Source organism: Salminus brasiliensis, chromosome 17 (genome assembly GCF_030463535.1).
Source record: "Salminus brasiliensis chromosome 17, fSalBra1.hap2, whole genome shotgun sequence".
Taxonomy (NCBI): Eukaryota; Metazoa; Chordata; class Actinopteri; order Characiformes; family Bryconidae; genus Salminus; species Salminus brasiliensis.
This window is the reverse complement of record NC_132894.1, coordinates 35463212-35477807: the sequence shown is the minus strand read 5'-3', so window position 1 is coordinate 35477807 and position 14596 is coordinate 35463212. Positions and strand designations below refer to the sequence as shown.

General features: G+C 46.6%; 1 protein-coding gene across 2 annotated transcripts in view; it reads left to right on the top strand.

Annotated features, from left to right (window-relative positions):
• The window catches only part of adamtsl3 (ADAMTS-like 3), a 154872-nt gene that overhangs the window by 90039 nt on the left and 50237 nt on the right, over nt 1–14596 (top strand). For both annotated transcript variants that reach the window (XM_072660688.1, XM_072660689.1), the window contains exons 5-9: nt 1311–1356; nt 3718–3954; nt 6254–6380; nt 11109–11183; nt 14205–14362. In XM_072660688.1, coding sequence (XP_072516789.1) covers nt 1311–1356; nt 3718–3954; nt 6254–6380; nt 11109–11183; nt 14205–14362 — 643 coding nt within the window. The remainder of the gene's footprint in view (nt 1–1310; nt 1357–3717; nt 3955–6253; nt 6381–11108; nt 11184–14204; nt 14363–14596) is intronic.

The following is a 14596-nucleotide window of genomic DNA, read 5'->3' as shown; positions in this document are numbered from 1 at the left end:
TGGTTTTGATTGTTGATGACATCACCTTGCACCAGTGGGCGGGGCAAAGTAATATAAACCAATAATATTATAGCTTAGGGGCCGAACCCCAATGTAGTTCCCGGGTTCGGCCTCTAAGCTATAATGTTATTGGTTTATATTACTTTGCTCCGCCCACTGGTAAAATTTTCACTGCACTGTAACAATCCCGCGGATCCCGGATGGCTTCAACACGCTACACGACTTGTAGAGTGGTCAGGTCGCTGTACGGGTCAAACTACGCTACAGCTAATGCTGAATGTTTACGTCGTTTTTTAACAAAGTATTTTTTATTATTACGAAAAACATGGATGAGGATGTACGCAAGAAGCAAACCTTTAAAGTCATTCGTGCGTTCTTATTGGCCACTCGTCGCAACCTGGCCGTCACACTTTTCACACTGCAGGATTTCGATTGGCCGACAGGTCCAGATATTTAACATGCTAGATATTGTTTTTGAACCCGGGTTGGGTCGCGTCACAATTCACACATAGAGATCTAGAGCAGATTTTTGAGTCCCGAGCGAACACCGATTGACCTCTGACCTGGTAGTGTGAACTCACTACCTTAATTCTGTTCCCTTATAATAGTGCCCTATATAGTGACCTTGATTTTTGCATTTCGTAGTGGGGAATGTAGTGAATAGGGCACGGCTGAAGTTTCACCCTCCCCCTACAGCAGGTACATGAGGATATGTGACGATTCTGATTCAGGCTAGGATGTATGTTGATCATCCCTCTCTCTCTCTCTCGCTCACTCTCTCTCTCTCCTCACACTGAAGTTTTTCACATTCTTGACTCCACATCAAGGGGTCTCCTTTGCGAGTGCCGTGGGCCGGGAGTTGATGAGAAGAGCCTGAGTTAGTTTGGCACATCTAAAGCGGAGCCCTGTCAGTTTCGCAGCGTTACGCAAGCCCTGTTGTCTTCGTCTGAGCGCCTCTGTTAGCCTGAGATTAGAAGGGAAGCTTGGCAGCTGGAGCCGCAGGACAGGTGTGCCGTCGCACCTTTGAGCTGTTTGAAGAGGCCGTGCTGCCTGTGGCGGAGCAGACGCCGCCGAGTGTCTGGCGGAGAGCATGCTTCCCGTGCAAACAACAAATAAACAACCAAGCGAGCGAGCGAGCGAACAAAGCGGCTGACAAAATCGGACTGGAAAATGTGAGGGGGGTGGGGGTGATTGGAAGTGATCTAATTAGGTTTGATTGCTCAGCGTTTAGAAGATGGGTTCACCAGAGTAATCGTTTGTAAGGCGTTGTCATGGTCATTCTTCTTCTTCTTCTTCTTCTTCTTCTGCAGGAATTGCGAGGGGAGGAGCATCCGTTACAGGACGTGCAGCAACACTGTGAGTCAATCTGACATGTTTACACACTTTACACACTTTCTGTATGCTGTGAATGTTGAACCCCGGCTAAGATCCCCATGTGGGGCCTGTATGGGGAGCCCAACTGGGAACCAGAACGTTTTACTCTTGGGATTCATGTTGGCCCCACATATGGATGCCCACCAGGGTCAGAGATGAGCCCAGGAAGGGGTTAAAACATGGGCCCAATTTGTGTGGGACCCTTTGAGATCCTTTAAGGTGGGTTGTAACAATAAGGCCAATTGAGAAGTCTAACTGGGTCCCAGTAACAACACATGTATTCACCCACTCGGAGCCCACGTTCCACCCACATGAGCACATTGGCTGGGGCCGCTCATAAAATGAAGAGGTGTATAACATATAGACTATGTGTCCAAATGTTTGTGGACACGCCTTTAGTTATTCAGCTTTGACAGTAGAATAGGACTAATAAGCATGGGCCTATTGGCATCGGCTGACAAGTATAGCTGGCTTGTTCAGCCTCTGAGGAACGCCTGCATTAATATGGAAGAGTCTGAGCTATAGAGAAAGCATCTGAGAGCATGAGGACTATTTTGGGACTGGTGTTTACAACTGAGCATGTGATGGCAGATCTGTAGGCTCAGCTGGAGACCAGCGGTTCTTCTGGGAGCTAGTTTATAAATATGAACTGAGGAGTGTGTCAGTGCTGTCAGAGACACAATGCTTTTTAGGATCCTCACAAAAAAAGACAGAGAGCCAAGATATTAAAAAAGGTCGAGAGGCATTGTCTCAGTGTCTCAGATCCTGGCTGGCAGGGCTTTCATACATTGCAGCGGGTGAGATGGAGCCTGGTATGGCTCTTCTAGGACCTTTAAAGCGTGTCAGATTTATCTGTGATATTCTTCTCCTCATGCTACCGTACAATACGTCACCCACGACTAGTGAGAGCCAGCCAGAAACAGAAAAACAACGTCGTCTTCTTCTCCAAGTTTTACTTCTACGGTTGTGGTCAAGCATCTGGTAAAGTCTCCCTGTCCTATCCCTTTCATCAACAGACAGAAAAAGGAAGGTTTTCCAGCTCGCGTGACGGCCCTTGTGTAACTCGCCTGGTCGTGTCTTCATCAGGCCTCGTTTCTGAGGCCTTTTTTTGGAGAAGCCATCTGTCCGTCTCAGTCCATTTTAATCAGCGGCCTGTTTTCCTGCTATTTGAAGTGGTTTTTCTGGGCCCGCAGTAGCCTCGCTTGAGGCCGGTTGGGAAAACGTCCCTGCATAATGTTCGTAGCGCTGTGCTTCTGTCAGCATGATGGATGTGGAGGCCGGTTCTTCTGTGTCAGCCTTTATAATTGCCATTGATGGGGTTAGCTTCTGAGCTCGGTTCGTCTACTGTTTATTTCCCTTTCTGACCCTGTAGATCAAGCTGACTCATGTCGAGGCAGGACTGTTGCTCAGAGTCGCTTTGATCAGGTCTGACTTCTCTCGGGCTGGCCGGGCGGAAGGCCCCTTTAGGTTTAGGAGAGGTTTAGTGTCATGATCACAAGCAAAAACTTATTTATTCGTAGCCCCCCCAGCATTACCAAAGCCCCCATACTAATAGGGTAAGAACTTGAGAACACATGAGAAGCCAGACGCCACCTCTTTTCGGGCAGCCGAGATGCTCAGAGGACAGCGTTGGGTACCCAAGCTCCACCGCATCAGCAAACAGACGGCAACATCTTAAGAGTGATGAGGGGACGAGGGGAGAGAGCCCCATCTACCAACCCGGAGAAAGCACAGCCCATTGTGCTCCCTCAGACTCAGACGGATGCTGATGGCAAAGCTAATGACCCCCTCAGACTTAATGATCAGAAGTTAGACCGTAGGGCCGGTCCAGAGCTGTGAAATTACACTACATATAAACACAGTTCTGAGTTCTGAGCTCTAGATTGGAGCGACTGTCTAACTGCCTGCTAGAATAGGAAGGCCTCACTTCCCACCCACAGATGGGAATAAACAGTAGACAGATTGAGGGGGCGGAGCCACAGACTGAATATGGATTGTTGAGTTAGCGCAAAAACGCCCTGGAATCAGTTACATTTTACGTTGTTTCCAATAAAAACACTTGAAGTTTAAAGTTCTGCATGAATGGGCGGGGCTACACCACTGTAGGCTGTATGTTGACTCCATCAACAAGCTGCTCTTCAAGGCCCTGATCTTACCACAGTTAAGGGTTCCACTCAGTGGACCACAGTGGGCGGGGCTATGAAAAGAAGCCACTACTAAAATATCCAGCCCTAATTCTGATTGGTTGGAGGGATCACTTGACATTAGCATCCTCCAATATAGTCCTGACCCAGCTCAGATCCAACTGAGGTATACTAATCAGTGTTTGTTTTATCCAATCAGGACTGCCCTGCGGAGTCCGGCGACTTCAGAGCTCAGCAGTGCTCCGCCCACAATGACATCAAGTACCAGGGGCAGACCTACGAGTGGATTCCAGTCAGTTATGACCCGGTCTTGCCGTGCGCCCTGAGGTGCCAGGCCCGCGGGAAAAGTCTGGTGGTGGAACTCGCGCCCAAAGTGCTGGACGGCACCCGATGCAAAGCCGATTGTCTCGACATGTGCATTAATGGGATTTGCCAGGTGGGTCTGCATTTTGGAACAACAGTGATAACACTGAAATCCTATGACATTATACTAAGACGATCTTGCCATTCTCTCAGACATACAATACAGGTCAAAAGTTTTAGAACACCCTCAATCTTATCACTAGTCTCCTCTTCACAGCTGAAACTGAGATTAGCTCCAGTGTTACGCCGCTGAGCTACAAGGTGTGGTCATGCGAGCCACCTATCTCACAAACTGCTGTTGACTCTCAGAAACTGGTCTTCTGATGCTATTGTGTGGGTTCAAGTGTGTCAGACCTTGTCCCAGACCTTTATGGGGCCTTAAGCAGATTTTCATTTATATGTATATATATATATATAAAGAGAGGAATATTATTACATATAAAAAAGGGTGTGTGACAGGTGTGTGATTGATAGATTGAGAAGAGGTGGTGCAGTGCAGTGAGCATCTCGTTGGATAGGAGGTGTGACTGCAGAAGGAGTGACTGCATTTGGGCTAAAGGCCACAGTGTGAAGGAAATAACTGAATCTACAGGTGTATGGATGCATACGGTCATACGGGTCTACCTGCAGTGGCAGAAATCCCAAAAATTCCTTTGATTACCTGTAGGCTGGGATTTCGGCCACTGCTGGTAGACCCGTATGACCGTATGCTTCCATACACCTGCAGATTCGGCTACTTCCTTTACACTGTGGCCTTTGCCTTTGTCACTGCACTGTGCCACCTCTTCTCAATCTATGAATGCTGTCACAAACCCTGCAGGTAATTATAGCCCCATTAACCTCATGGCAGCGCCATCTGCAGGAGCCTGGGGTAACTAGTACCTTAAACTCGCAAGGTGACAAATGTTTTGTCTAGGGAGCTTATATATATATATACAGTGTTGCAGCTCTCGTACCATTTAGCCTACAGCACTCAACAACACAGCACTAACATACACGACCACAGTCTCTCCCATAACGCTCACTGCCCTTTTTAAAGCACATTCAGCTTCTCCTGCCTCTAATTTGACCCGGTCCCAAGCAGATTAGCCACAGTGCCTTAAATGAAGCCTGACTGTTTGCCTGTTCTTGTTTACCAGGGGCTGCTGGGCAAAAACCCTGTTGTTTACTTTTCGCTGGACGACTTTCCCATGGCACAGAATGTAACATTTAGATTTTTCTTCTTTAAAGCTTTGATGCTGTTCTGTGAAATTTGGCAGCGTTCCTTAAGTGGATGGTGGATTTAGCAAAACGCCGCTGACAGATTGGACAAATTGGAGGGTAAATAGTTGGGAAAGGGGGGGTTGGTGTTCACCAAGGGTGAAAGCCTGAAATAAATGACTGGAATTGAACGTCATCCTTGCTTTTTTTAAGCTCGTTGTGGTTGAACATGTGCATGGCTTATAGTTGGACTAGTGCGTTCACTCCAGTATCTTTCTACACTCACTTACACTTTAGCTTGTAAGGTAGGTTATAAGGCTGGTTTTTAAATATACGTTTAATTGGATCCTGCTAATACTCTTGTCTTTGGGTTAATATAGAAGCTTGGTGCTCACTACACTTACATTTATGGTATTTAGCTGATGCTCTTCTCCAGAGCGACTTACTAGGGTAACTCGTATTACAGAGGAGGGCCAATGTAGTGTTAGGAGTCTTGCCCAAGGACTCTTACTGGTGTAGCGCAGCATAGTCACCCAGACAGGGACATCGAACCCCAGTCTCCCATGGGGTGTGGTAGCTCACTGGCAGGTAGTGGTGTTATCTGTGTTGCCACACCAAGCACATTAGTTGACTGAGGTGCTGATTCAGGTGTAGTTCCAGGTTAGCCAAGACTGGACCAGCCAGCCCCTCCGTACTTGATGGCGACGGTCAAAAGCCGATCTGCACCAAGAGCCCTTCCAGCTTCAAGTACGGCTCGGCTCGACCCGCCATCCTTTAAGATCCACGGAAGACGAGCGTCCAGACTTTTTTCTGTCCTGCACCGAAGTGGTGGAACGAACTTCCCCTGAGTGTCCGAACAGCAGAGTCCAACACTCGCTGTCCTTAAACCCAGACTGAAGACCCTCCTCTTCTGAGAGTACTCAGGCGAAGAGAAGAGTACTATGGTCTTCCTATTTACTTGTGTTTAGTAGAGTCTAAGATTAGAGGAGCACACAGGTTGTCCAGTCAGGCCCATCATGCAACTGACAGAAAGTGTTTGATTGTAGTTATTGTTGCTAATGATAAATCGAAGGGGGTAATCACTTTTTCACAGTATATATATTTACACACACACAACAACAACACACACTGCATTGGAAGCTGAACATGGACCACTGTGTTCTGTCCAACAGGAGGTGGGCTGTGATAGACAGCTGGGCAGCAATGCTAAGGAGGATAACTGCGGAGTGTGCGCAGGAGATGGCTCCACCTGCCGGCTCATCCGAGGCCAGGCACTGCCCCATGTATCTCCAGACGAACGTAGGTGCACTCCATCACCCTCTAACACAGTCCCACACAACAGGAAGCATAGGGGGCGCTCTGTAATGCTCTATAATGTTCATATGATCCAAGCACTAATTCTGACAGACTGTAATTCACTACAGGAAGCGTAGGGGGCGCTCTATAATACTCTATAATGTTCATATGATCCACACGCTCAGTCTGACAGACTGTAATACACTACAGGAAGTGTAGGGGGCGCTCTATAATGCTCTATAATGTTCATATGATCCACACGCTTATTCTGACAGACTGTAATACACAACAGGAAGCGTAGGGGGCGCTGTATAACACACTATAACGTTCATGTGACCCTCATGCTCCAACTGAAAACGGCATACTGGTTTGATTAGCTGATTAATCAAATATTAGTCAGTAGTTTTATTGATTATAGAAGCTTGTCAGAGCTGGGAAAACACAAGGCTGCTCTTCAGGTGACTCAAGCCTCCATCAGTTTTGGATCCAGTGGTCAGCTGTTCTGGTCTGTTCTGGCCTGGTGGAAGTTTTCGCTCTGAGCCGCAGCGTTTATTTATGAATATGGTGCTGTTTGCTGGCCATCTGGCCTGGCTTCTCCTCCAGATGGGACGTCGGGAATGCCACGGAGAGGCAATAGTTGTTGTTATGGCTTTTTTCCTCTTTTTTTTTTGTTGCTGCGGTTTGTACCGTAAAAGTTAATGTGAAGATAAAAAGCGCTATTCGGGCGCCATCATTACATGTGTATATTTTATACTGTCGTTGGCACGAGGCGGCGCACCGAGAGCGCGACTGAGCCACCGCCATTGAGCGACCCTTTAGATTATTCTGGAGATTAAGTGCCTCCAGCTTTTCATAAACCTCTCTGGTTATTGGATCGAGCTATTTAGATATGTTTTTAAAATATTGACTTTGTGTTGTGTTATGCTTTGGAGGCAGCCTCAGTGTTTGTTTTATTCGGCACACTGCCGGTGAGGGCGGCCTCAGGTTGAGGATAAAGGACTCTTTTGAAAGCCGTGGGCTTTTTTCCTTGCGAGCGTTTCAAGGCCAGTCCTGCATTCTTGGAGTTCCGTTGGCTTTGGCTAATGACGCAGGCATTGGCAGGTTTATTTGCATACTGGATTTATGGGCCAGCCAGCAGACGTATTGTTTAGCATGTTGGGAAAGTACATACTTTTGGCTTCCTGTAAAGAATTATTAATTCCCTGTAAGGCGACTGATGGTTTGTAGGGGAAAGCCTTTGTTGATACTGAGCTGTTACGTGTAGAAATTCATCTTGTGTTATTGTTGTTATTATTTGATCTTATTTGGATTTGCTCTCAGAGTTTCGGGATCATTAGACAGGGATATTTCTAAGATTACATAAAAGATTACCTTCTTGCATAAGGAAGAAAAAAGTCAAAGAGTGAGAACACAGGACTTTCCAAACCTGGACTTTCAAGTCTGAACAGATCAGGTAGAAGATGATCCACCTGTATAAGAAAAGAGAAAGTCCAGGGAATAAAAGTAAAACACAGGAGCTTCCAAACCTGAAGATAAGAATACAAGAACCATACCAACCTCCTTTAAGACCTGGTAGACCCCCCAAAACTTCCCTGTGTCCTGCATTAATCAAACCAACAGCACTTAAAGCTTTCATCTTTGAAAATGAGGAGAACCTATGGATCTTCAGATCTGAGAACATCTAGGTGTCTTCCATCCTCCCACTGTCAAACCAAGAACCAAGAAGCTGCTTCTGTTTCCAGTTCCAGGAGGTACGATTTGGGCAGGAGGTATGGAAACATCTCCTTACAGATTTCAGAACCCCCACCACCATGTTTAACAGCTGAGGAGGTACGATTTGGGCAGTAGGTATGGAAACATCTCCTTACAGATTTCAGAACCCCCACCACCATGTTTAACAGCTGAGGAGGTACGATTTGGGCAGGAGGTGTGGAAACATCTCCTTACAGATTTCAGAACCCCCACCACCGTGTTTAACAGTTGAGATGGTGCTTTGGGCAGGAGGTATGGAAACATCTCCTTACAGATTTCAGAACCCCCACTACCATGTTTCACAGCTGAGGAGGTATGATTTGGGCAGGACGTGTGGAAACATCTCCCTCTAGATTTCAGAACCCCCACCACCATGTTTCACAGCTGAGGTGGTCTGATTTGGGCAGGAGGTGTGAGGAAAACATTGAAAGTGAGTCTTCTGAAAAGAATGGAAGCTGTAATGAAGGTCATGGTGGACGTTCTAAACACTTAAACATCTGCTGTTGAGCATTCTGGGTGATTTTCTGTTGAATAGATGTTTGAAGAATGACTGGCTTGATCGGAATTGAGATATATGAAGGGTCTCAGCGTTCTGTATAGCGCTGCAGGGCTGTTGCATCACTTAGTTCACTCTGCATTGATGTAACTGGAAAGCCTCGCCAATCATATCAAATGAAGTTTGTGTTTATTCATCTGCGCTTCGGTGCCGTAACGTAGTCTGAGCTCCATCTCTCCAGTTTTCTCTCAGATAAGACGTTGCCTTTATTCAATCAGCTCTGTCTTTGTGCTGTTATGATGTCCACATTTGGTCATTGTGTTTGAAAACAGATGTAACCTCATTTGCAAAAGGCCGCCTTGGTGCCGCTCTACGGACGAGGATGTGCTCAAATGTCAGGAGGTGGAAATGGAGTTTTCTATTGTTTTTGGATGAAGCTTCTCATCAGTACTGGATCAGGACAAAGCCGACCAGTTGCACTGAAGTCATTCTTTCTCATCCAAACACCCCTTTGTCCCACCAAAATGGAGCATTTAGGGAGCTCGGATGTCCAAATGTTTGTGGACACCCCTTCTAAAGAATGCATTCAGCTACTTTAAGTTGCAACCATTGCTGACACAGATGTGCAAATGCACACACACACACACAGCTTGTCTTGTGACTCTCTGGAGCTGATCAATGTCATGATCCTATTGGCACCATGCTGCCTAATAATGCCAGGCGTGGGCTAGTGGAGGGGTATAAAGCCCCCCAACATTGAGCTGTGGAGCAGTGGAAGAAGTGTGTTCTCTGGAATGATGGATGGCGATGGAGTTGGGGAGTTGGGGATGATGAGGGTGGGTGGTCCGATCCATCATCTAGCATCCTGACCTCACTAACACTCTTGTGGCTGAATGCAATCAAATCCTCACAGCAATGCTCCTCCTCCAAAATCTAGTAGAAAGTCTTCTTCTCTGGACAGTAGAGACAATTACTCCAACAAAAGCAGGATCAGGATTCTGTAGCTGCACTACACCCTGCAGCATGTATCCCTCCACCATTTTAATGATCTGATTTTAAAAGCAGGTTCTAGAGCCGAACTCTTCTCAGAACTCTGGTAGAACAGTGTCTCAGGCATCAGGCAGCGTCTTCATCACCATTAGGTGAAGAACTTTCTGTGAGGAGCTTCAGTTTATTAGAGCTTCAGACGTCTGCTTCCCTTCACCTCCACTGTAGAACCACAGCTCTGACTGGGGGAGGTTATCTAGAACCGAGCATGAATTTGTTACGACACCAAACCTCCACTCTGACTGAGTCTGTTTACATCTGAACTGTTTTTAATTATTCAGGAACTTGGAGAAATAGGCGAATCTACAGTTACCTCAGCATGAAGGGGTTACAGGGTTGCTGCAGTCTGGTGGCGGACTCCGGCATTTTCGCAGCATCGTGCTTTTCGCTTTAACAGCCTATTTAACAAAAAGTGCGGCGCAACTCGATCCAAGTGTGTTGCGCTCTCTGTAATAAATGCCGTCTAGCTAATAATTCACTTTGGGTCGTGATGACATGTAGGCGTCCTTTATGTCCAGTCGGTGTGGGCGTTCTTGGTGGGACTCGAGTAATCCGATAGGTCGCCCTCTGCTGGATCTCGCGCTCCATTTGCTGGCACTCAGGAATCCAGTTTGCCGGGCTGCCTCTGTGTTATTAATATGTAATAAAAAGGCTTCTAATGAGGCGCTGGCAGGTCTGCTCCGTTCTGCTCTCAGCGGTGGCTCCTTCGCGGCATTCCTGAAAGACGAGCGCGGAAAAATAGACACCCGGCACTGCGGCCTGCGCTCCTTAGCGTTTATTTTTGTTTTTGCTTGCTTACATTTATCACTGCACTGATTAAGCTGTTTGCCCGCTCCAAAAATACCGCCGGCGCCACGTTTGACTGACCGTGTGACTTTGGATGTTGAAGTCAAAGCAGTTACCTAGCATGTTTAATTTCCAAACGCCTTGATGGATTCATTTTTTTGTCATTCCCAGACCGCTGACCAGGCCTCAACTTTATTTCATTACGCCCATTAAATTCCAGGACTTGCCGACTGGGCTTCCAAGTGTAATTATTTTTTTCGGGGCACCCAAAGCGCTGGCTGAATTCCACGGCTGGACGCAGTATCCGCTGCCAGACTGGGAATGCTGCTGTATTCCTCTCCGATGAAAAGCATTAGCACAGCTAAACCTCACCGCTCCAATAAAAATGGGGGTTCCCTCTGTGATCGGGCCCTCCTGGCAAATTAGAGCAAGAAATGCCTTGATTTGTAGCTGAACTGGCAGCAATCAAGCTACATTAGCCATAACATTAAAACCACTAAAAGAATAGCCCTGATGATCTGGTTCCAGTGGCTCCGGTCGAGGGGTGGATCTGCATATTAGGTTCTTGAAGGTGATGAAGGTGCTCTGCACTCTCTGGCAGTGTCTATAACTGTCTGTAACTCCTGTCTGTTGTTTTTCTCTTGCTGTAGCCGTGAAGACTGTGATCGAAGTGCCGCTGGGCAGCCGAGGCCTGCGGATAACAGCCAAGGGGTCAGACGTCGTAGGTGAGTTTCCGGTCATCTGAAACGTCAGCATGGTCTGTGTGTATGGAGTTCAGCAGCCTGATCTCACAGTGGAAATGTCCTCAGTGGTCGCTTGTTTCATCTTGAAAAACATTCAGAGGAAACCCGACCTCTAATGACAAAAAGAGAAGACTTCTACACACCTACACACCTTCTAATCTGAACTCTGATTCTGACCTTAATCTACACCTTAATCCACACCCTAAACCCAATCTGAACCTTTATTCTGACCTTAATCTACACCTTAATCTACACCTAAATCCACACCCTAAACCTAATCTGAACCCTTATACTACAATTAATGTATACCTTAATCCACACTTTAATCTACACCTAATCCTAATTTGAACCCTTATTCTAACCTTAATCTACACCTTAATCCACACCTAAACCTAATCTGAACTCTTAATCTAACCTTAATCTACACCTTAATCCACACCCTAAACCTAACCTTAACCCTTACTCTAATCGTAATCTACACATTAAGCTACACCTAAACCTAATCTGAACTCTTAATCTAACCTTAATCTACACCTTAATCCACACCTAACCTAATCTGAATCCTTATTCTAGCCTTAATCTGCACTTTAATTTACACTTAGACCTAATCTAAACCCATATTCTACCCTTAATTTACACCTTAATCCACACCCTAAACCTAATTCGAACCCTTATTCTGGAGCCTAATTGTAAGCAAAGGGGAAGATGGTGCAGTGTGGGGACAGTCCAGGCTCAGAAACTCTGTAAAATCCTGTAGTGTAGAGAGAGGAGTGAGAGAGAGGAGTGAGAGAGAGGAGTGAGAGGGAGAAGGAGCGAGAGAGAGCGGTGAGTGGAGAGAGAGAAGAAGTGAGAGAGAGAGCGAGAGACTCTGCAGAGAAGGAGAGAGAGAGAGAGCGAGAGACTCTGCAGAGAAGGAGAGAAAGCTCCCGCAGCGTCTGAGCATTAGGATCCACAGCGTCAGTAACAGGCTGATCTGCACCTGCTGTGACACCTGTGTGTTAAACACTCGTATCAGGGCAGCATGACTCTGGTCCACTGAGCAGGTTGAGGCCTTGTCTGCTCAACAGAGGCTTTTCCACAAACCTGTGGAACCCATGCGGTCATTACAGCCACAAAGAGACACGCCACCCAGTGGGACATTCGAAAAATGTAATGGTCTTCATCTCTCAGCAGTGAGAGGGTTCTACTGTAGAAGCTCCAGATCTCATCAGATCAGATAAAGCAGCTGAACATAAATCCAGTAAAAAGGAGAAACAAGAGCTTCTCATTCTGAAGAAAGAAAGTAGTGAGATCTTGTCGGTGAGCTAGTCTGAAGAACAGAGCTCGGTTCCTCCAGGGTTCTCCTGGACGCCCCCCAGTCCAGCCAGCACAGCGTGGAGGATGTGTTCAACTCCATCAGCAGCAGCAGCAGCAGCAGCAGCAGCAGCTCACCTGATTAACCATCATTAAGCCCTGATTTACCACTAAACCAGGTGTTGATCTGAGGAGAACTCTAAATAATACTAGACTCCATGAGAGAGGAGAACTTTGGAGATGTTCTAATGATGAACACAGTGATGGAGTAATGCACTTTCACTTCCAGTGCTCAGAATTCCTCGATTCCCCTCTTTTCACACACACATTGTGTGAGCTGTTAAAGCTTCTATTTGCCTCACTGGACACAAACATCTCAGCTTTTACCGCGTGTTTGTCTTGTCAGACGTTTCCAAAATGAGGTTTGCGTGACCTTCGTATTACTTCCACAGATCATTTATCAACTATCAGGAGACTCACAACGCGGACCTGGAAAAGTCCACTATGGATGGAGCGGGAAAAACGAGGTGGGGGGGGTGAGGTGACCGCAGAAAAAGCAGAGAAAACAAAGCGCTAATGGTCCGGTTCCCCAGCAGCCAGGTTCACGAACTCCAGCGAAGCTAAATATTATCAGAAGCTGTTTTAGAAATGGATAATCAGATTTCCTCTGGAGGAGCTCTACGCTGAGAGACATTCCCATTATAAACGATTCCCTAATGGGAAATGGCAAAATCTGCTGGATTGTTTAATCACTTCAGTTCGGGAAACACTTCGAGGAAATTAGCGTGCGCGATCCTGACAGTCCGAGACGTGTAAATAATGGTGGAAAAGTTCGCCGTTCAATTGTTTCCAAATGGAAAGCTTTGTTTTGAGAGCAGCCCAATGCGTTCCCCTGCAGCCGCGGCGAGCGCTACATGTGTTACAGAGCAAGAAAACAATCAAACAAACGTCTGGACTGACAGCAGAAATTTGCAGCTTCGCCGAAAAGCAGCTGAACGCCATTACGCCACGGTTTGTTTTCAAACCCACTCATTATTTTGTGGGAAAATCTGAGCCGACCAATTACTGCACGCTTTCATTTACATAAACAAACCACTCAGTTTAATGATTTTCTTTATGATGTGCAAACAGATTTAAAGCGGCTCTGTGAGAGAGAAGCTTCATAAACACCATCATCACACACTCACTGGACACTTTATTAGAAACACCCACCTTGTGTTTTTCTTCACTGGACACTTTATTAGAAACATCTACCTTTTGCTTCCATTCACTGGCCACATTATTAGAAACACCTACCTCGTGCTTTCCTTTACTGGCCACTTTATTAGAAACACCTACATTGTGTTTTTGCTTCACTGGCCTTTTATTAGAAACACCTACTTTATACTTTCCTTCACTGGCCACTTTATTAGAAACACCCACCTTGTGCTTTTCTTCACTGGCCACTTTATTAGAAACACCTTCCTTGTGCTTTTGCTTCACTGGCCACTTTATTAGAAACAGCCACTTTGTGCTTTTGCTTTACTGGTCACTTTATTAGAAACACCTACTTCATTTTTCCTTCACTGGCCACTTTATTAGAAACCCCTGCCTTGTGTCTTCCTTCACTGGCCACTTTATTAGAAACCCCTACTTTGTACTTTCACAAACCCCTCACTTGTGTGTGAGTGCAGGGTGTGAATGATCAGTGTGTGTTTTGCTGTGTGTCAGTGATCGAGGCCCACAGCCCCGGTGGGCGGCGAGAGGAGTTAGCCTTCAGCTCTACAGGCTCCTACTTGCTGGCCAACAGCACAGTGGACTTCCAGAGAGGAACCGAGAGGCAGACGCTCCGCTGCCATGGACCTCTGTCTGCAGACTTCACCATCAAGGTGGGTAACAACACACACACACACACACACACACATTTCTTTTCCATTGATTCAGATCAGGACATGCCTATCGACGGTCCCTCACACCCATCTCCCCCAGCTCATTAGACTCAGGTGTGCTAGATTGGGCTTAGACCAAAATCCTGCCGGGCAGCAGCACTGGGATGAGGATTATCTCCACTGCTACTTTGATCTGTTAGCAATCTTTCAGCTCTTCACTATCGTACAGATGTT